The sequence below is a fragment of the Sander lucioperca genome, chromosome 20 (assembly GCF_008315115.2).
Source record: "Sander lucioperca isolate FBNREF2018 chromosome 20, SLUC_FBN_1.2, whole genome shotgun sequence".
In the NCBI taxonomy this organism is placed as follows: domain Eukaryota; kingdom Metazoa; phylum Chordata; class Actinopteri; order Perciformes; family Percidae; genus Sander; species Sander lucioperca.
The window spans coordinates 28,816,161-28,839,621 of record NC_050192.1 but is presented as its reverse complement, the minus strand read 5'-3'; the positions used below and the strand labels follow the sequence as shown (position 1 = coordinate 28,839,621).

Below are 23,461 nucleotides of genomic sequence, written 5' to 3'. Positions count from 1 at the left end.
AACAAACATGCTTCTCTGGGCTGCACATCAAACATGTGTGGCTGCCTGAGGTGTGTGTGTGAAACAACAGAATACAATGATTTGCAAATCTGTTTTCAACCAATTTCAAACCTCATTTTGATGCAAAACGTTCCAAAAAATCTGGGACAGGCGCATGTTTATCACTGTGTTACATCACCTTTCCTTTTAACAACACTCACTAAGCGTTTGGGAACTGAGGACACTAATTGTTGAAGATTTGTAAGTGGAATTATTTCCCATTCTTGGTCGACTTCAGTTGATCAACAGTCCGGGGTCTCCTTTGTCGTATTTTGCGCTTCATAATGCGCCACACATTTTCAATGGGAGACAGGTCTAGTACCTCTAGTACCTATACTATACTATACTATATATATATATATATATATATATATATATATATATATATATATATATATATATACACACACACATATACACACACACACACACACACTATCTGGACTGCAGGCAGGCCAGTCTAGTACCTATACTATACTATATATATATATATATATATATATATATATATATATATATATACACACATATACACACACACACACTATCTGGACTGCAGGCAGGCCAGTCTAGCACCTACACTCTTTTACTATGAAGCCACGCTGTTGTAACACGTGCAGAATGTGGCTTGGCATTGTCTTGCTGAAACAAACAGGGACGTCCCTGAAAAAGACATTGCTTGGATGGCAGCATATGTTACTCCAAAACCTGTATGTACCTTTCAGCATTAATGGTGCCTTCACAGATGTGCAAGTTACCCATGCCATGGGCACTAACACACCCCCACACCAGTCTTTTGTTGCCCCTGTCCCACCTTTTTTGGAACGTGTTGCAGGCATAAAATTCAAAATGAGTGAATATTCGCAAAAAAATTTTAGTTTATCAGTTTGAACATTAAATATCTTGTCTTTGTAGTGTTTCCAATTCGATATAGGTTGAAAAGGATTAGCAAATCATTGTATTCTGTTTTTATTTACGTTTTACACAACGTCCCAACTTCATTGGAATTGGGGTTTGTATATTGTATAAGAATTTAGTTTCATATTAACATGGGCCAAATGGATGGAAGGATATTTATACAGTCCTCCACAGCGTTGCGGAGGAGGGTCTGGCTAGTCCTCACAGCATTCCGGGATGGGAGAAAAACGTGCTCTGGTTTATTGGCATTTCTTTAAACCAATCACAATCGTCTTGGGCGGTGCTAAGCGCCGGACGAGGCCACAGTGCCTCTGCTAAATAGCCTCGGGAAGGAACTTGTTTAGGTGGAACGTGTATGTTCAAAAGTTGTTTTAGTCGTGGAACAGAAAACTCAGATTGGACAGATAGTCTAGCTAGCTGTCTGGATTTACCCTGCAGAGAATTTCCGGCGGCACTGGAGCAATCCCGGATATAGACTAAGAAATGTATAACCAAAACAAAAATGCTGAAAACCATGCCTAAATAGACTTGAATTTCATAAGTGGATTAATAAAATGCTTATAAACAGAAAGTAAACGTGACTCGTTTGAGGGTGTGTACACAAAGCCAGTAGCCAGCTCTCACTCCTCTCTCCCAGTCACATCCAGTCCCAAGTGTTTCTGCCTGTATTCTGGCAGTTTGATTGGCATGCTGGGAGATGAGCAGGGAAATCAAACTCTCTCCTACACCAGCCTGGAGACTTTGAGACCTTATTTCTGCCTCCTTCACGCTTCCTGCTCTCACTTTCTTTTCTGTCTCGTCGTCTTGCTTCCCTCACTCCCAGCTCGCTCTCTCTCCCTCTCTTCTGAACCTTCCCTTTGCTCTCTCCTCTCCTCCTCTTTGTGCCTTGGCGTCTCTCTGTGCAGGGAGTCAGTGGAGCGCCCTGGCAGGAGACCTGTCCTGCTACAACCCCTGCTGCTCTCTATTCATCTCTTCCTCGCTCGCTCCCTTTCTTCCTCCCTCTCCGCCTGCCCCTCGTTTCCTTTCATCGCCCTTCACCATATCTCATGCGTCTCTCTTTCTGCGCTCAACTCTTTCTCCATGCTGCACACACTCCTCTGATCCATTCATCTCCTGCCCTCCCCCTTGTGCACATTCCCATTCCAATTTCTGTACAGCGCTCGAGTAGTGAACATCTGAGCCTTGTATTGTCACCTTACCTGTTGGAGCAGGGAGAGGAATAATGATCTATCTGCCTAGTCACAGATGCCACAACTTGCACAACTTGACTCACCACCTTTCAGAGTCAGCTAACAGGAAACGTTTCCCCTATGGGAATCATATGGAAAGTAAAGCAGAGGTTCTAAATGGAAAGAGGTGTGTGAGAGCTAAATTACCTGACATATGGGAACACAGAGTAGTCACCCAGTTGTGGTATGTAACTAAGTACATTAACTCAAGTACTGTACTTAAGTCCAAATGTTGAGGTACTTGTACTTTACTTGAGTCTTTTCTTTTCATGCCACTTTCTACTTCTACTCCGCTACATTTCAGAGAGAAATATTGTACTTTTTACTCCACTACATTCATCTGACAGCTTAAGTTACTAGTTACTTTACACATTCAGATTTCTGCACACTAAACACAAATTTAGTTTATAAAATCTGATGTTTTATTATAAATTAATCTTCCCAACAATATAACTGCCTAAAAGTCCAGCTGAAATGATTAGCTGATAAAAACACTTAGTTGAACAGAACAGTTTGGAACGTTTCCAGTTTCTAAAATGTGAGAATTTAGTGTAGATTTTAGAGTAGTACTTTTATGTTTAATACTTTAAGTAGTTTGTCCTGATGATACTTACATACTTTTACTTAAGTAACATTTTCAATGCAGGACTTTTACTTGTAACAGAGTATTTTAGTTATGTTGACCGACAAATGGTGACTGTCCTGCAGCAACAACGGTTACATTTAGACACCAAAGCGACGATGGAGAATTTCAGTAGCAACACCCGCTAGCCATCGGACGTAAAAGTTATCCCATGGATGTAGACGTGTCCTCGGCCGCTGTGTACCTCCGATGCCGAGGCTTGGCCAGCCCCGAAGATACTCGGCGGCCAGCCCAAGCCGCGAAGTAGATATCGAATCAAGAAAACGTAATTATGTGGGTAAACTGCAGCTATTTTTTCAGAATGACATGAATAACAGTTACTAAACGTAACGTGGACAAAACTGTCCATCTGGGAACAGATATATTTTAATCGGCAATTGTGTTAAACAATGAAAACTCCCATAATCCCACGCCACTTCACGACGTCATCAAAAGTCCGTTTTTACATTCATTGTTTTGACTGAGAGACCCCTAGCGGCAGAAAATTACATATTGTACATTTAAGTTACTTTAAAAATTGTATTATATATAAACATATATTATATCATTATTGTTATATATTTTTTGTTTATGTATTTCTTAAGCTCGTTTAACTTTGTATGTTCAAGTTGAAAAATGCACATTTCAAAATTTGAGTATTTTTGTGCATTTTCCTATCAAAATCAAGCAAGTTGACCATCATGATACCATTACATCGCAATGTGACTCTATCTCAAAATGTGCAGCCCTAGTACACAAGCTTGTACCTTTGACTTTTTATTTAAGATCCAGCTATTTTCTAACACAGCTGAGTTTCATGCCAATCCAAGATGTAGAAGAGCTCCAACTGGGAGTCACGTGGCATTGTGAATACAAAAGATGAATGGGACTTCTGCTTTCCAGAACCGGAATTCCGGAATGTCTGCTTTTCTACATTTTTTGTAAGGGTTAATGCCCGACATTAACGGCATTAACCCCCTTATACCATGGTCATTTGCCAAATGATATTTTTTAACCATTAATTTATATTTTAATTTGTTTTATAATCAAAATCTTTAGGTTACTTAACGTAACCCCGGTTATTTGATAACAGAGTGAGGTGTTTCACTATGGGAATCGCCCCGGCGTGACCAACTAAGGAAGCTCCAATGACATCACATCTGTCCGTGACAGACAGGTCGAACTGTGCTAGGGCCACGCCCCCTCATATAATCACAGTCGACCAGCTCCTTACAAACCATTCTCGCTTTCTTCCCGTGAAGTAGAGTTTAGATTCTCGGCCCAAGCCCGAGCCCGAGCCCGACCCGAGCGGACCTCGGGTCGGGCTCAGGCCATTATTTTCCGCCGCATCCTCGGGCCGGGCCCAGGCCGGACCCTTGATCAAGCAATTTTTTTTTTTTTATCCATTACCTTATTATCCTATTTGGGTGGGGAGATAGCTATGCCATAATCAGAAATATTATAAATATATATAGGCTATATAAAAGTAACAAATGTGTACAAAAGTTAGGCTGCAGTTACAAAATGCAGCACTTCATGCGCGGAGTCTCCTCCTCTCACACGCATCACACTGGGAGCTTGAAGATGTAAAGAAAAAAAGAAAAACAGGAGAAGTGTGGAGGAAAGTCGGAGGTATGGAAGCAGTTTAAACAAGTCGTGGGCAGTGACAACAATATGTTGTTCATCATTGTTTCTCTTTTTTTTACGTTTCTTCATTCGGATCCACTTGCGATCTGTTCCATTCTAAACTAACAGCAGTTTACAGCTTCGTCCTTGTTGTATTCTTCTAAACAGATTTTGGCAGTTCAAACAACTCTGAATTTTAGTTGAGAACATCAGTTATAACGGCCCACGTATTAAAACATTGTCGGGTTTAAATCGGGCTCAGGCTCATAATTACAGTTAATGTGTCGGGCCGGGCTCGGACGCAACGTGCTCGGGCTCGGGCAGGTTCGGGCTTGATTTTTTGGGCCGATCTAAGCTCTACCGTGAAGAAACTATACTAAGCTCCCTCAGCCTTGACGCGGACACTGCTTCCACTGTGTAACCACAAGGTAAAAACTTCTTTCGAAGTACCTACTCAGCGAATCCAGACTGGGTCGGGAACTGCGTTCGGCAACGTAGTCCTTAACGGTCCGTCTGTGAACTGTAGCCAACCAAGCTAGCCCAGAAGCACAGAGGGAGCTTAGTATAGTTTCTTCACGGGAAGAAAGCGAGAATGGTTTGTAAGGAGCTGGTCGACTGTGATTATATGAGGGGGCGTGGCCCTAGCACAGTTCGACACCGGTGTCATTGGAGCGTCCTTAGTTGGTCACGCCGGGGCGATTCCCATAGTGAAACACCGAACGGAGTTAGAAAAAGAACAAGAAAAGAAAGTTAGAAAAGAAAAGTTTCCCTGGTTACACCTGAGAATTTGACTAATACCTGGAATAATCATTCCCATCCCATAAGGTTCTTGTGCAATGCAAACGTTCACTGCTCCAGGTAATAGGACGGACCTTAGATACGACTTGCCACGCTTAGCAACGGGAGATATTTGTAGTTAGTTAATCATTGTAAACTGAATGTCTTTCAGCTTTTGGAGTGTTGGTTGGACAAAACAAGATATTTGAAGACGACACCTTGGGCTTCAGAAAATTGTAATAGGCCATTACTTCACTCTTTTTATAGATCAAATTTTCAAAATGATTGGCTTGATAAAGAAACTAGTCTGCATTGTAATGGTTAGTGAGAATAATCCTTATTTGCAGCTATAGTGGATGTTTTCCAAGCACGTGAGACTAAATACACAGTTTGGTCACGACTAGTTAGGGAGGTACTTTTCCTTTTTTAATTTTGATAGAACTCCTCACAGTCACAGAAAAGAACTGCTGAATAGGTATGAGGTGGTCATGTTTTTCCAATAGGAAGCAGCAGCACAAGATAGTCAACTGGGACAGAACAAGCAGACCCCAAGGGGAATGTCGTCTGTTTTTAGGCTCTGAATAAATTCTGAATCAGCTTGAGCATAAATTCAGCCCCTGACTCTGCATCCCATTTGGCTGTCTTGCAGGAGGCTGCATTTTAAATAGAACAAATGATAAATAACTATAATTTATTAATAAAAAAGGAAATTTAATTCATAAACAAATCAGCAAGAGCATTTCCATGGCCAATCAATTTGCTCAAACATTATTCCACAATTCTTTTAACCAATCAGCCAACCACATGCTACAGGCTCCAGGATACATTACTGAATGTAATTATGCTCTAGTGAATTACAAAGGGTTTTCTGTTGGTTTCCACTGACTCCAGCTGAACTGAATTAATGAGACCTGGAGAGATGTTCCACTTCAATGGCTTTCCATTTAGACATGTAAAGGTTAGGTGCAACATAGACCTTTTTCACAGCAGACATGTTGACTTGTCATAGTAAGAAAAGCAATTGCGATAGCTCAGTTTCAATACAGCTATAGTGCATAGTTTCTGTCTCCCCCATGAGGATTTTTTAAGTAATGACAACAACACTGTGATGATCCACGTGATACAAGCCTTCCGTGATCACCCCCCTCACCCCTCCTCCATGCAGTTGCTAGTAGCCAAGGAGGACACGGAGGATTAAAAAAACCTGATGGACTCTTCAGAAGAGGTCATTATCTTCACTCGAGTTTCTGCGTGGGAAAGTCACCGGACACCACAATCTTCCGAACATAGCCATACTGAGTCTTAATTAGCTTTGTAGCAACTCATTTGGCAATGGCTTGAATGTAACAGACGTTCATTAATATAACATAAAAGGGTATTGTTTTAGCACTAGTATTGGAAAAAAAAACAAATGATACCCAACCCTGGACATGATGCAGTAGGCTTCATTAAGAATAAAAAGAACAAGTAACAAGTAAACACCAAGTTATTTGAAGGATAAACTAAATAACACAATATACTGACTTCATTTGAAATTGTGGGGCTCCTTTCTGCAGATCTGATCGACATGATGTGTGGTTCACTGTAGCTAAGGTTAGCCCAGCTGGACGGACAACAATACTGTTGCTCCGACTTTATCTCTCCATTTACTGCAACCGCTAAAATACATTTATACTCGGAGAAGGTGAGCGTCGTTAATACAGTTCATCAATCATTGACATATTACTTGGCATAAAGACTGGAAACAGGAAAGTGCTGTCCCACCTCAATTTGAAGGTAACAAAATCTGCCTACCATCACGTCTTGTTTCACAAGTTAGTAATTAACATAAGCAGTTTGCGGTTCAACTGGGGGTTGTGTGACAGACTATTTCTTGGCTGGGACCAGTTCTCAGGAAAAAGGGAAGAAACTCCAGGAAGTTATTGGTCCCAGCCAAGAAATAGTCCGGCATATAACTATTTCCCAAAACGTTGAAGTATCCCTTTGAAGTGCTCCTCAGGACCCGAGGTTGCTGGATGAGGGATTAGAGCTTGCAAAAGGGCTGGCAGTGCTGGTAAAGGTCAATGCTCTTATAGTAGCTATTTCAATGAAATGGGACATTGTGTGAAAGGTCAAAGTTTCAAATTAGATTGAGAAAATGTAAACCAATTTGTAATGTGTTCAAGATGTCAAGGTAGAACCCCGAGGGTTCAACTCTTGCATGAACTCCGCCCGGTTGTTGAAAGTCTGTGTGTCGCGTACTCACGGCCTCGGTGTGGACGGGGTGCACAGCGAAGAGCAGTGCTGTGACAAAGGCCAGGCGCCAGTCTTCAAACACGCAGCGCTCACACGTGTACATGAGCAGGCAGGTTACAGAGCAGTGCAAACACACGTTGATGATGTGGAAATAGAGAGGTGTCATGCCGCCCAGCAGGATGTTCAACCTGACAGACAGAGAGAGAAATATTCAGCACTGTGAGATGAGATGGGAGCTGTACTTGTGTTATCTCTGGCTGTGTGAAAGTTCATGCGTAAAAGATATCAGATGTGATTAAAACTCAAACAAAAAAAAACAGATACAGAGTGATGGATAAATAAGTACAGTCAATGCCATTCATTTTTCCATAAACCCTAACCACATACAGACAAAAAAATGGTCATCCTTCGCTCAGCGTTATACCGCAGTGGGATTATGGAGGGTATCTCCAAGGTAAATTAGCTTTTACATTTCCTGGATGAAGTGATTGTCTTATTATCCTGAACAGAATCTCAATCCATTTTCTGCAGTGCCATGAATTTCAAATAAAAGCATTGCTTGGAGAAAGACCAAATCACACCCTGCTTAAGAACTTCCAGCAGCTAATCCATCAGTGAAGAATAACAGTGAGATGCAATTTTCACTTGGTTTACCATAATTGGTATTACACTGTGACAATTCCCTTTCCACCCAACAGAATATCAACAACCTGATAAAAGCAAACTCTGAAAGCACTGCAGCGGTTTAGGATCCAGCACCATTCCATGATATTAGATTTTATTTTCTATCATATTAATATCATTTTATTTGATCAGTGAAGTAGGAGACATTTAAACTTCAGAAACAATATGTATGTACATATTCATAGATTGTGGATTTTCCAAGTGGGACAAGGAGTAGATAGATGTTAAGAATATTTACCCAGGTAATTGAAGGAGCAACATTTTTTGTTCAAAACCACAGCTTTATTTTAAACCCTAGTAGTGATCCCAAAGATGAATATCAAACTCAGGTTGAACACCACACAGCTTCAATGAGGAGTTAGACCAGGATTAGTCTATATGGAAGACATTTCATTTACGGGATGGTTCCGGAGGTTCTGCCGGATGGCCGTCACTAGGGATGGGTATCGGTAAGATTTTAATTATATTATTACTACTCTTACCAATACTGCTTATCGATACGGTACTTTAACTTGATTCTTATCAGTACATTTTTTAAGGAAAAAAGAAAGAAATTAACAACAGAATTGACGCTTCTTTATTTTCTCATATGTACTGTATATCAATTAACATTGTTGAGTAGCGAACTACAAAAGCATTGTTTTGAGCAGATTATAGAAACGTAAAATAAATAAAACAAACATTTTTACAGCAAAGGAAACAGCATTTTTTTAAACAAATCGTTATTTGACTCGGGTGAGACATGCAGATAGGCTGCAAAGAACTAACAGTTCTTAGCTGTTCTTCTGGAGAAAAGATCAACATGTTTGCCTTCTCTGGCTGAAGTCGGGACCTCTCCTGTCTTAGTGTTTCCTGCAGCTCGCTACCATTACACTTTCTGACCATTTCAGACTGAATTTATGAACGCGCCCACATTTTGCCCACAATTATAGTAAAGTGTAACCACACTTCTGAATGTTTAGTTCTCTCCACGCCATCACTAAATCAGGTTTTCGTGTGTGTATATGTGCACGCGCAGCACCGTGTGTAAGTGAGAGCTCAGCTGCCCCCGCCCCTCACACACGGGTTCTGAGAGAGGTAGAGATCTTTCTTTTGGATTGGGAATAGCAAAAATGCATTATAGACGAACGTCGTAAATCTAAATGAAATTGGAGTTGTGAGGAAATTATTATTGTTTTTATGTAGCAACAAATACATTTTTTTTTTCTCTCCGCAGCACTGTGGAGGAAGGTCTGGCAATGCAAGACTAGAACAAGATAAAAAAAAAACATGTCATACTGACAGAGTGGAATATGATTTTTCCTACCTTAACGCTACTGACAAGGGAAAAGGGCGAGCTGAACAGAGTAGGGCTTCACATCTGAACTCCTTATTTCTGATTGTAATCAGTTCTAATGGGGTCCTCTGTGAGCCCTCGTCCAGTGTATTATGTGATGAAGGAGACTCTGGCCTCCACTATCCCTCTTTTATTCATAATTCAATGAGGATGATATAAAAAGCTGCTTGAGCTTGCAGAGAGCACATTAACCCTCACCATTATCTCACCCTGCCCTTAGCTGATGCTGATCAGCTCTAATGCTGATGCTGAGATGAGTGTGGAGCAAGTGAAGGGCTCGGAGATAAATTTCCCAGAGGGCCGGCCAGGGTCTTCGACCATGTGAACGCTTCAGAGGAATTCAAATTTCTCATTTGAGGCATTTAGCTGATGTGCTTATCCAAAGAGTGTTACAATAAGGGCGCAGGTCAGGGTCCAGTGTCCCGCTCAAGGACATTTTGACGGGCTGCTGGAGGGATCTAATATGTGTTTTAGTGATGGGTCTGTATAACCACTTCTCTCAAACATGAATAACAATGAGCCTGACTGGGCCTGAATGATGATAATACACCTTATCATTAGGGATGGAACCGTTTGGTCCGCCAGTCACGGTTCGGGGTATGTATGTATTGTTCGGTTCATTTTAGCCTCACAGATTTCAGTCAAAAAGGCTTGTTCAGAATTCTTTTTCAAATGAAGTTACTGGGGTAAAAAAAAAAAAAAAAAGCCATAGTGAAACTGCAAAATATAAAAATCAAATAGGGATCCAGCCCTATTTCATTGTATTTGAGTCTGGTGCTGGTTGAGCTTATGCTTTACTTTAAGTTGATGACCTTGGTCTACGTATAATGTGGCCATGTTTAAATGAAACTAACAAAGCTGCATTTTTGTTTGTTTGGCCACCGCCAAACAAACAAAAATGCAGCTTTGTTAGCTTTGTTACTATATATATATATATATATATATATATATATATAATTTTTTTTAGATTATTAAATATTCTGGAGAGCATTACATCAGCAGTTAACAGATCCCTGCAATTTCAAATAAGCTGAATAAAACACTGCAGGCAGAGAGAGCAGACAACTGAGGGTAAAATGCTTAGATAAGTTTTGAATATGGGATAAACAAAGTCCATTTTCTGAAATAAAGGTTGGCACATTATGGGCGCCCAGATAGCTCAGTTGGTAGAGCGGGCGCCCATATATAGAGGTTTACTCCTTGACGCAGCGAGCCCGGGTTAGACTCCAACCTGCGGCCCTTTGCTGCATGTCATTGGTTGGCATAGTATATTTAAACGTCCTAGCTGACAGAATCACACCACGTCCCTAACTGGATCCTTGAACTTTAGGTAATAACTTTTTTTCTTCTGAAAGATATTAACAGCTTTTGGGAAATGAAGCTCTGGCATCATCTGAATCAGCTTCTCTCGGACTCCAACGCCACCGTCCATCACTTCCCTAACCTTCTTCTTTGTCACTTCTTATTTCTCACTCTTCATCTCCTACTCTTGTCTCTTTCTATTATCTGCTGTGTCCCTCTCCTCCTCCTCCTCCTACTCCTCTCCTCATTTATCAGAAGAGCATCCGTCACGTCTTCTTCCTTCCCTGTCTTGTGTCATCTGTCCTTGTGACTCTATTTTAATCACATGGCCTCTTGCTATCTCTATCTCTCGCCATTTATTTATTTCTCTCTCCCTATCTCCCTTGTTTTCTCACCACAATCACTGCTCAGTTCAGGACTCAGCTAGAAAAAAAGTGCCTTGAGGATGTGAGGATGTGTGTGTGTGTGTGTGTGTGTGTGTGTGTGTGTGTGTGTGTGTGTGTGTGTGTGTATTTAGAAATGTTGTGTGTCCTTCACCTTCATAGCATCCCAAAAGCCCTGCAGTGTTCACTGACGCGGAAAAGGCAATGCTGGCTACTCATTGGGTTCAGTTTGGTTCAGTATTGACTTAATCTCAGGTATGACCACGCCTTTCCTGCTGCGGCCCTTACACTGTCGAGCTGAAATGTTTTTAAATGTGCTTTATAAATAAATTTGACATGACATTCCCCATAGGTTTACCGCAGTAACATTTTATTATCATTTCTGACTCCTCGCTGCTTCGGTTTGCTGCTGGCTGGTGAGTGGTTAGTTACTAAAAGGAGAAAAGCTGGTCCACCTTAAGTAAGCTTAAGATTTTAAGATTTCTTGTTGGCATTTTTAGGCCTTTATTATTGACAGGACAACCCAGACCTGAAGGGGGAGAGAGAGGGGAAATGATATGCAGCAAAGTGCCGCAGGTCGGAAGCAAACCGCGGCCACTGCGGAGAGTACCGAGCCTCCATACCTGGGCGCGCGCTCCACCAAGTGAGCTACCCAGGCGCCCCTAACCCCATTACTTCAATCAGCAGGTGTAACTTGGCTTGGGTCTTGGAGTTGAAGGATTATTTTTTTTTTTGGACAAGCCTACTGCTTACTTCATACTCACCATGTCTCTCTCTCTCTCTCTCTCTCTCTCTCTCTCTCTCTCTCTCTCTCTCTCTCTCTCTCTCTTTAACTTTACACACAGCCTATGCACTGGCTTATTCTTCCTTAAAAGAGTTTGCTACTTGTATGAGACATTTTTTGTTCAGAAAAAAACATTTTAAAAATGCATTTAAAAAATTTCCTGATGGCCCACTGTGACTTTGACTTAGACCCAGTTTGCAGTACACCCTGCTGCACATGCTGTATATAAACACAGAGACAGACCTGCTTAATGTCAGGCCAATGAAAAAGTTTTGCGGCACGTTGACATATTTGGAGCCCTGAGATTCCTGGAATCTTTGCGTTCTATTTGCGTTTAACACAAGGCTTTTCATACTGTGAGGCACACCTCCCCAAGGGGCTGTGCAGGAGAGTTGAAGGGGAGGGGGCAGAGGGACAGACATGAGGACACTGTTTACTCTGCTGTCTGCATCCGTTTTGAAGTACATCAGAGCCTTATGTGATTAAGTTAAGCACTGAGCCTTTCTCAGTAGGTCTACTGAACTGACTCCAGTCTGTGATACAAAGCCAAAAATCTTCTTTATTTCCTCACATCCTTCTCACGCCCCGTTCCAGCTCCTTCCCTCGGGGAGGCACTACAGGTCACCGTCCACTAAAACCAAACAAGCAGTTGTCTTCCCTTAGCCATCAGGACTGTGAACTCTTTCCTGTAGCCCTCTGCTCACATAACACTGATGCATTCCCCTGATTGTCTCATGTTGTTCATACATGTATCTTGCTTATAGACTGTAAAGATGGTGGCGGTAGCAGCAGTGACGTCACCCATTGGTTTGTGGACTGCTGTTTAAGACTGGAGTTTGGCAATTTGGCCGTCGCCATCTTGGTTTTTTGAAACCGGACATGACGATTTTTAGACGAGAGGATAGAACTGGGGAGGATGACGTGCCTAAGCCAGTGGGGTTTATGGTTTCAATGGCACTGTGCTAAGCTAAACACTAAAAAGGGAAAGTTGTTTATTTTTAAGCAGATGAAGCGAGACACATGGCAGAGTTGTACCGGCGGGTAAACGCGGACCTCCGGGTACTGTCGCCATTCATCTTCATGTATGGCACTACACAGAAAACGTTGCTAATAAAACTATCTATACGAATAATAAACTATCTATCATTTTCTGTAATTTCTAAAAGTAATCATACATCATGCTGAAACAGCTGCAGCATAGAAAATGCCTGTGAGGGGATTTTTACTGAAACTTGGTATTCAAAAAGCAAAACTTGTCCTTACTATGACAGATGCAAAATATTACACATTAGCAAAACCATGTTGTCTGTCTTCAAAATGGCCTGGCCTTATCAATTATTTTCATATTTTCCATTTAATAAGCGGTGTCTGTTAATACTTTTAATATGCAAGTCTTGATAGCAGTTAGAGTTGAACTAGTCTATATCCACAACGTTCCACTTCTGGGATTGCTCCGTTGCCGACAGAAATCCCGGCGGATTTCACTCATTTAGGCCGGATATCCGCTGCCTTGGGCCTCCTTTGTGTTGGCGTTCTAACCTCTGGTGGATTTGTGAGGACTATGGTTAACTGCTCCTCAGATCTCTGCAGGGTAAATCCAGACAGCTAGCTAGACTATCTGTCCAATCTGAGTTTTCTGTTGCATGACTAAAACTACTTTTGAACGTACACATGTTCCACCAAAACAAGTTCCTTCCCGAGGGTATTTAGCAGAGGCATCATTGCTCCGTACAGCGCTTAACAGCCCGAGACGATTGTGATTGGTTTAAAGAAATGCCAATAAACCAGAGCAGGTTTTTCTCCCATCCCGGAATGCTGTGAGGACTAGCCAGACCCTCCTCCGCAGTGCTGTGGAGGAAGGTCTGGCAATGCGAGACTAGAGTTGAACAAATGCTGGTAAATTTCCACAAGGAGAGAAAGAGTGGAGAAAAAGGGCCTGGCATTCCCTGTGACCCGAATCACCCTTTCATCATTTCTTCACAGATCAAAGTGGAAATGCCTTTTCTCAGCTACACGGCAGCTGTGGCAGGTGAGAGTAAAGGATTGAAGTCTAAAGGCTATCTCACCAGATGAGGAAAAGAGTGTAGCTACACATCCATCCCCCAGGAGGGTCTGCCATGTGAACCAGCATCCTTCACATGACAAACTAACAAAGATGCAGTGGAGAAGCTGACTGCCAATCAGCCCTGGAAGCTACAACCCAAAGCATTGAACACCCTCCCCCCCCCCCGAATGAGCAATAGGGATAGACCGATTATCGGCCCTGGTCGATTATGGGCCTGTTTTTTTGCAGATCTGTATCAGTGTTTTATTTGCCTGATAACCGATCAAGTGAATGAATTAAAAAGTGTTGTACTTTGGCTCGGCTACAGCTCTGTGTCTGTCCCTCTGCTTCGGTTTGACTCACCACTGAGTCTGACTTCATGTCCCCCCCACAACTCTATCTGACTATCTGTTACTGGGGATTATGTTGAAAGTTTCTCATTTATTAAATAATTGCTTAAAGCATCTAAACAAAGTTTGTAACATTCCAAAATCTTAATTTTGAATAATAGATGGGCTGAACAATATATTGTTTTTGTTATTGTCATCGCAATATCAACTGGCACAATAACCATATCACGATAGGCTGCGACATATCGCGAAAGACACTTTCAAGGACAAGATTTTTGTGTTGGTTGAAAGAAAATATCAGCGGAAAACTGCACTTTAAAATGGAACTTTTATATTCAATTGAATCTTCAATTTGTTTAATAAAAGAATGTTGGAAATGATATTTCATTTGTTTTAAATTCAACAAGTAGTTTGTTGTATTTTAGCAGAATACTGAAAGCAGCAGAGCTGAGTAACTTTAAGTACACTGTTTATGTATCGCAAGTAATCGTTATCGCAACATTCAAAAACCTTATCGCATATTTTCCTCATATCGTACAGCCCTAATATTCTTAATAACCTCTTTGTTATCGGTTATAATCTGTATCGGCCTTAAAAAAACAGTATTGGTCGATCCCTAATGAGCAATGAGGCAACACCTGTCACTCCTAAAAGATCATCTTCCCCTCCATTGTATCTGGATAATACTGTAACTTAGGGCTGGGCAATAATTCAATATGATAATTTATCGTCTTTAATGGAATCGTGTCATTAACAAATCATATATTGAGATATCGTGACATACAATTACGTTGTCTAAATTGATAATAACAAAACATTTTGAGGGAATATCATTTGAAGAACTGAAGATGTGTTTTGACATCCCACTATTTTTGTCTATAATTTCACTTGAAACTGTTTACCACATTATTAAGGATTATTTATCTAAAATCTCACTGTAATAATTTTTTTATGAAAGCATCAATTGTCAACCCTGCAATATTGTCACAAAATCGACATTGATGTATTTGGTCAAGAATATCGTGATATCTGATATCTGATCTCTCACTCATCGTGTACTGCTGTTTATGTGTGTGTTTCTGAGAGCAGATGCTCCTGCAAAGCCGCAAGTCACACCGTCTGCTCTCAGGAGAAGCATTAAGGCGCCAATATCTCCTTCAACCACTGCCAGACGGAGGACTGGCGAGCAGCTGCTTGAGGGGTTTTACGCTGTTGGGTAATTAGACTGACATCATCAAACAGTGAAACCATCCTGCTGCCTGACCACACAAACACCAGGGTACCCACACTCATAGTCACACACTCGCAGTTTTAGTTTTCTTAAGTGCAGAGTGTGCTGATAGAGCTCCGCCTGGGGACACATTATGTGTGTCACGAGGGCAGCCATTCACATTCCACAACACTCTTCTAGGTTTCCCCCAAATGAATTCCCCTGAAAACTATTCCCAGAGCCAAAGTGGACAGAGCTGCAGGGTCTGGTTGTCGTTTTCTTAACATTAAAAGGAACAGTTCCAATCTGTAATAGATTTACTGTATTAAATCCAAAAATGACCACAATATGTCATCAGATATTAAGGAAACATGCTTTTCTGACAACAATGCTAAAGCCAGTATTTTTTACTCATTTAATTCTGTGACGGAATATCTGTTTGTTTGGGCCTGTGTGTTGTTGTTGTTAGGGATGTCACAATACCAAAAATCTAGTAGTCGGTACCGATGCCACCAGAAGTACACAATACTCGATACCAAAGTAGAAGAAAAAAAAAGTCATTGATTACACTACCAGTGAAATTTCATGATTATTGATAGCCAACTGGATTCTACTGTACATGTTTTATTATAATCAGTGTTTCCCATACATAGGTTCTGCTTAGTAGATAAAATCCAGAATTAAACTTTTTTCCAGTCAGCGATGTATTTTTATAGTGCACACAGACCAGCAGCCTCCAGCCCTTCCCCCTCGTAAAATGTTGCCCATGAGTGACACAGCGTCAACACCGACAACACGATTCACTTCAGGCTCAGAAGATGGTAGTAGCGCACACTGCTTGTGTTGTTGTGGCATGCCGTGGGATTAGTGTCCCGTTGCCGCTGGAAATTCAGCCGCATGTTTCCATAACCTAACGCTTCCTTTGTGTTGGTGTTCTAACCTCTGGTGGATTTGTGAGGACTATGGTTAACTGCTCCTCAGATCTCTGCAGGGTAAATCCAGACAGCTAGCTAGACTATCTGTCCAATCTGAACTAAACTAAACTAAAACTACTTTTGAACGTACACATGTTCCACCAAAACAAGTTCCTTCCTGAGACTATTTAGCAGAGGCACTGTGCCTCCGTCCAGCTCTTAGCACCACCCATGACGATTGTGATTGGTTTAAATAAATGCCAATAAACCAGAGCACGTTTTTCTCCCATTACCGAATGCTGTGTGGACTAGCCAGACCTTCCTCCGCAGCACTGTGGAGGAAGGTCTGGCAAAGCGGGACTACTGTGGGATTAACTGTGAAAGCGCCCCGAATGTCATTTATCAGAGTCTAGTTGTTCCCCGTAGCAGTGTGCTCCGCCAGTCGTTGTAATGGAGTTAACTGGAGCTAACGGTTGACCGGAGCTCACTGCTAACCGAGCCTGTTTTCGTTCTCTGTCTCCATGCCCGTACCCATTAAATGTATTATGGATCTGAGCCTGAATAAAAGCCTACATTTTATTAAGTTGGCTGTTATTACAAAAGTTTTAAACTACAATACAGAGTTGTCTGAATGAAAGAAATCTGTTCAGATGAGATGTAATATTAAGATCCTCACACTTTTAAAAATGTAGACAGTGTTTGAGCTCTTTTGTAATCCAAGGCTTGTTATTACCAAAGAGCAGTGCTTAATTTGTGGGAGGTCCCGGAGCGCAGAGGGGGGGTGGATCCGGCGACTTAAAACGGGGGTCGGAGGTAACGGAACAAAAAAAAAAATGACACTACCTACCTCTGACTAAAAAAACCTAAACAACGCTGTGTGTACATCAGGGTAATGTTTATTTTTATTTTAGAACGTGCACTGCATCGGTGAGAAATGTAAAAAAAATAAATAAATAGGCTACACTGCAACAATCGTTTTCACAAGCAGTAATTATCCATCGGACTATTAAATTAACCAAAAACCCACCGTGGTCTCCACATTCTTGATCGGCAGAAACGGTTTTTGCTTGTTTGGGATCCGACTGGCCAGCGTATTTGAAAAAGTTAAGCAAACTTTATTGTCTTTTTGACATTTTCCCCTGAAGCGCTTGTGTCACTTGCAGTGCAGCGCCGCGCTGTTGAAGTGCCTCCCCTCCCTCCCTCCCTCTCCCCCTCCGTCTTACCCTGAAAATTCACCTCAAAACGCATCGAAATTGCAAACATAAGATTTTTTTGGATCTTCAATGGGGAATAAAGACTAACAAGACAGACAATAACATTGAACACTACACCAAGTTTTTTTTTTTTTTTTCATTTAGGCGATTCATTTTTCATAGTGACACAGGAGGTGCCGGATCCAATAAAAAAGGTTCCGGATCCAACGTTGGAGGTGCCGGAACATGTTCCGGCGTGTTCCGGCTCAAATTAAGCCCTGCCAAAGAGCTTGACTTGTTTAGATGGAATCTGCACAGAATGATACATAAGAGCAGATGGACTCATTAAGTTTGTTCAAGTCACCATTGCAGGCCTCAAAGAACATTTCCCAGTCTGTGAGCTCAAAGCATCCCCTCAGCCTTTCTACAGATTCAGTATTGCAGACTTGGATGGTTTTTGTCTGAATCTTCTGTGTTTTTAATTGCTGTCTCAGGGCTCGACATTAAGGCTTGTCCGCTTGTCCGGGACAAGTGGATTTTTTGTAGGGCAAGTGGAAGAGAAATTTACTTGCCCTACTGGACAAGTTAAAACTCAAACTAAATAAAATGCCATGTTACTTCACGTTATGTGCCACTCATTACGTCTATGTTACCGATTTGAAACGATACATTTTTTCCCCCACAATCCGCGGCAGCGGACCCAGCGGTAGCCGGTCAGCGGGCCGCTAACGACCCAGCCAGAGTGATAGAGAAAGACAGAGAGGCGACACTCCCATTGGACTCCGTTGTACGCTTTTTGCCGCCTACTTCCGGGGTATGGAGTCTTGCATAGTTCCAAACAATCCATCGTTCATTTTCATTGCTGGCCGTCGAGTAACTTCTGAGATAAGTTGCTTAAATAGCTACCTCTTTTGAATTGTCAACTGTCTATATTTTATCAGAGGCCCTTTATGATACATATACTGATATTTATTTGTATGTGTGCACAGCGTAATTATATATATTTTTATCTTGGTAGCCGACCGATTGCCTGCTACTTTGTTAGCTCGTTAGCTTGATTATTAATGTTGATTAAGGACGGATTTTATTTAGGTTTTATCTGCTGAACCTGACGGTGTTAGCTACTACTACTGTGTGTCTAGAAATAAGGTTGCATTTGTTTAATTATACCCTTGAAAGGGCTGTTAGATTACATGTATGAATACAAATTATTCCACACAAAAAATATCATTAAGTGACATGACAATGACATAAGTTTAAATATGAAAAAGTATTAAGGCAAATTTCACAGTTGTGTTTTTTTTTTTACTGCTGATTTTCTTTAACTTTTTCCACTGTTTTTAAGTTCAATAATTGCAACATCTTTCCAGAAGTCAACGAGTAATCGTGTTAAATTATCGTGATTTCAATATTGACCGAAATAATTATGATCATATTTCTTTCCATATTCGAGCAGCCCTAGCTGGTGCTGGCGACGGCTGCTGGTGGCTGCTGGTGGTGGCTGCTGGTGGTGGCTGCTGGCTGCTGAAATAAGAGGCGACTGGAGGCTGCAGACGGTGTGCCGGGGATGGAGAGGCCAAATACATCCATGGCAACCAGTAAGGTGTTTGGCAGTGGACTAGATGTTATGACCTTAGGTGAGGAAGTCTGCTGGGTTGAAATTGCCTTCTTAGTCTGACTCTTGCTGCCAAGGTACCCCTTATCATGGTTGTTTACCTTCCTCTCAGCCCTGATGCACTTTGATTGAATCCTTAACCTCAGCCTGATATATGTGGAGGATATTTTTTGTTAATTAATCACTTATACTATTCCCCCCTGTTCCTTCACTTTGTTGTTGTTTTTCAAGTAAGATACACAGCACACCTGTTCACACATTTGTTGTTCTTTTTCCACTCATGACTAACATTTTTTTATTTATTGATACCCCCTGGCTCTACTTTGTTGCTCTTATTCATACTTGTTCCCACTTGTTTTTTATTCCACAAACCTCAGCCTGATATATGTGGAGAGGATTTGTTTTATTAAACACTCAGCATCTCAAACACTAACCCCCAAAACTCCTGGCTCCAGCTGTACATGCTGCATCCTCCTTTGCAGCGTGCGGATGTTAGGCAGAAGAATCTGCATTTGCTGAAGATTTTATAACCAGTGGTGCCAGCGGTAAATCTAATTGGTATTGCTTTTTTTTTAATTGTCTCCTTTCCCCACTGTATTCCTTTTTTTCTGTACTTGTTCTTGTTGTGTCACTCATTGTTTAATAAAAAATACATTTCATTTATTCATCCAAGTGTAATGAGTTGTTATTCTTTAATATATGTGATACTTTGTGTATGGCTTAGTCTTAAAATGATCATGGTTGTGTGGTCAACTTCTGCCTCATCAGAAGAAGTGGGCTGGACACTAAATGCTGAATGGACTGTTGCTCCTCTGCTTTCTCAATCGCTCTCTGACCACGGGTAGGTGAATCGGAATTACAAGCAAAATCAAGGAAAATACAATAGTCCAGATGTGCAAAAAAGAACATCTTGAATCATCTTTGATTTAAAAAAGAAAAAAAAAGATGTAGTAAGGTTAAGGTTAACCCTTGTGTTGTCCTTCGGGTCAGGTTTTTGCATTGGCCTGGCGTTGAGCTTCAGGTCCCCCGGTGACCCTTGCATACTATGTGATGTCATTTAACGTGAACTGGCACGGGGGGGGGGTCCCCAGACATGTCAGAACAAACGCGTTTGGACAGGCTAATACAAAATGTAAATAAACTAAACAAGCCCCCGTGACGAAGGATAATACAAGACAGTAGCCTAGTGCTACCCATGCTAACACGGACGTGAAGCTTTCCCTCCAAAACTTAAAAACGTATCTATACATAGCTTTCAGTTGTCACCCTACCACTCCAAATGTAAAACTGACATTTACAAATATGCAATAACAATCAAACAAGTACATGGGTATGTGTTTTTATTAGAGCCGTCAGCATTAACGCGTTAATTGCGATGCGATTAAGGGCCAAGCATAATGCGTTAATTTTTTTTAATCGTATTAATCGCATGCTGCCATTTATTAATTTATTTTCACTTCACTCGGCTTTGCGTCGTGCCTTACAGGCTACTATTTTTTGAGTGTCGCAACTCTTATTATCTCTATGGCTCTGGACCCAGCCCGCTGTTCAGACATTCTCTGTAAGCAATGCAGCCTGAAAGCACAGCGAGCCAGCCGGTGTTAGTTAGCTAACGTTAGCTTGCTAACTCCGCCTTACCGTTACCTCCTCGCCACATCGTTCACAGAAAACGAGCCAAATAAAGCTGTTACTCGTGGAGATAGCAATGTGCTTTGTGTGGATGAAGCATGAAGTTAATTTGACTGATTTAGCGGCTGGCTCTCTGCCTCGTAACGTTACTACTCCGCTGCTCGTTTGTCCGTCAGTTATTGTAAAACCTCAGCTCCGCGACTTGCCGGATTAAATATCAGCTAATAATCAACTGTATAGTAGCTACACCTTTTAAAGGATCCCTTGGTAAATCAGCCTCTGCCGGGTAGAAAGTGAAATAAAACAAAGTTAACACTAACATTTAGTGGCAAAATCCATTTTGTCTACAAAATTATTTTAGATATAGTACAAGTTCAAGTCACCACTACCTCTGGTCAAAATATTGACTTAGAATCTCAATATATTGGCTTAGTATCTCAATATATTGGCTTAGTATCTCAATATATTGACTTAGTATCTCAAAATATTGGCTCAGTATCTCAACATATTGACTAAGAATCTCAAAGCAATGAGAACATTTAAAATACTGACTTACAATCTCAATATATTGACTCAATATCTCAAAGTATCTCAATATATTGACTTAGTAACTTAGAATATTGACTAGGAATCTGAAAGTAATGAGAAACTTTAAAATAGTGACTTAGAATCTCAATATATTAACTTCTGCACACCGGCATGCAAAGTATAATTTGTATTATGGAGTCTGGAGATCCTTTTTTCTTGTTGAAGGGGAAATCTATTGTTGGGACACGTTTGTTTCTACTGTTTCAACTGAATTTTATTAATGTTGATAGAGTTTGGATGCGTTCAACGGTTTGTTCGAATTCTGCATTAGCAAGACACAATTTGTATTATAAAATGATAAATCTTTACCCGGACAAGTGAATTTTGTGCGTGGACAAGTGAAACGTAAATGTACTTGTCCAAAGGACAAGTGCCTCAAAAAGTTAATGTCAAGCCCTGCTGTCTGTATTTAGGCAGTAGTAATATCACATTATGATCTGACAGACCAAGGGCAGGACGGGGCTCGGATACATATGCACCTGGAATGTTTCCAAAACATAAATCCAGCATACTATCCAATCGCGTTGCTGATGTCACATACTGCTCTAATTGGGGGAGTAATGGGGTGACATCACAGCTGTTGAAGTCCCCAAACAAAAACACGGGCTGATCAGATGCCCTGGAGACGGCATTGTTGTGGCATTCTGAAATGCCACAACATTTCCTGCAAGTTCGTTGTCAGGGCCAGGTACATAAACAAGGATCACAGTTATTTGTTGGAATTCACGGGGTAGATAGTGGGGACGAAACGACACCACCATAATTTCATAGTGACGAGAGCAGTGCCTCTCACGAACAGTGTAGTTTGTTGCCCACCTGTCATTAACAGCCATGCAAAGACCGACCCCGAATGATTTCTCTGTTCTCTCCGTGTCCCGATCATAGCAAATTAATGTGAACCCATTAAGGTTTAGTGCAATGTCCACAGACAACCACGTTTCAGTGAAACAAAATAAAGTTGTGTTTCGATCTGAATCAAGCTTAACCAGTTCAGAAAGTTAATCCATCTTATTGCGCAGGAATCGCACATTGGACAGAGTGAAAGCAGGTAATGGGAGCTTACTTCCTCGTCTTCTTAACCTGTTCCTAATTCCTCCTCTCGACCCTCGTTTCCTCCTTATCCTTTTCCTCAACAGGATTTTCAGTATAAGATCCAGTTGGCCTGTTGTTACTGACTGGCAGGGTTGTAGCTTCAGAAGGTCCGCTCTGGCATAGATGCGTCTCGGTGATTTTTCGATTGAGATGGTCCCATCAAAACTCTCATAACTTGAGGCAGATTGGGTTTTAGCGTCTGCAAACGCATATTTGCAATTCTCCATATGCAATAGGCAATACAGTGTATCAGTGCTGGTTCCTCTAGATGCATGGAGACCAGCACCTCGCCTGCACAGCCCCACTTCTTACACAAGTCCTGGAGAATGGCCTTGTCAAGGTTTTGAAAGATTTTCCAGCTGGTACCAAAATCTACACCCTCAACTTCAGCCCACGTTCTTTCAAACAGACGGCTAATGGTGGCCTCTGGGTTTCCAATTGTCCATCTCACTTTTTCTTTTGTTAATATTCGCGAAACCAGCTTCTCTGTGAACACCTTGACGTACATTTTTCTAATGCTATCCTGTGCTGTTGCAACCTGTGTAGGTTCGCTACGTGTCTCCTCACATTCTGAGAGAGATGCTGCAGCAGTTACCACGGGCTCCTTGACGACATGGACCTCTGGTAACTGTGGGGTTGCCAGGGACTGATTTTTTAATATGGTGTTTAACACCTTTTCACTGTGGCTGTCGATCTGGGTGTTCAGCCACCACCCCATCAGTCCCAGGAAATTCCACACTTTGTTCTTTATGTCAGCGTACATGTCAGCATGTGAATGAGGATGAGTACATGCCTGTACCAATTAACTGTATTATGGATCTGAGCCTGAATAAAAGCCTACATTTTATTAAGTTGGCTGTTTTTATAAACGTTTTAAACTACAATCCAGAG

The 23,461-nt window shown here is 41.4% G+C and overlaps 1 protein-coding gene and 1 long non-coding RNA gene across 3 annotated transcripts in view; one reads left to right on the top strand and one right to left on the bottom strand.

The window, feature by feature from the left end:
* tmtc1 (transmembrane O-mannosyltransferase targeting cadherins 1) overlaps window positions 1–23,461 on the bottom strand; it is a 177,747-nt gene that overhangs the window by 138,084 nt on the left and 16,202 nt on the right. For both annotated transcript variants that reach the window (XM_031288168.2, XM_031288169.2), the window contains exon 2: window positions 7,457–7,634. In XM_031288168.2, coding sequence (XP_031144028.1) covers window positions 7,457–7,634 — 178 coding nt within the window. The remainder of the gene's footprint in view (window positions 1–7,456; window positions 7,635–23,461) is intronic.
* On the top strand, window positions 2,674–21,975 carry LOC118493994. The gene is made up of 3 exons (XR_004896051.1): window positions 2,674–2,684; window positions 19,935–19,942; window positions 21,797–21,975. It is a non-coding gene; the product is annotated as an uncharacterized LOC118493994 (long non-coding RNA).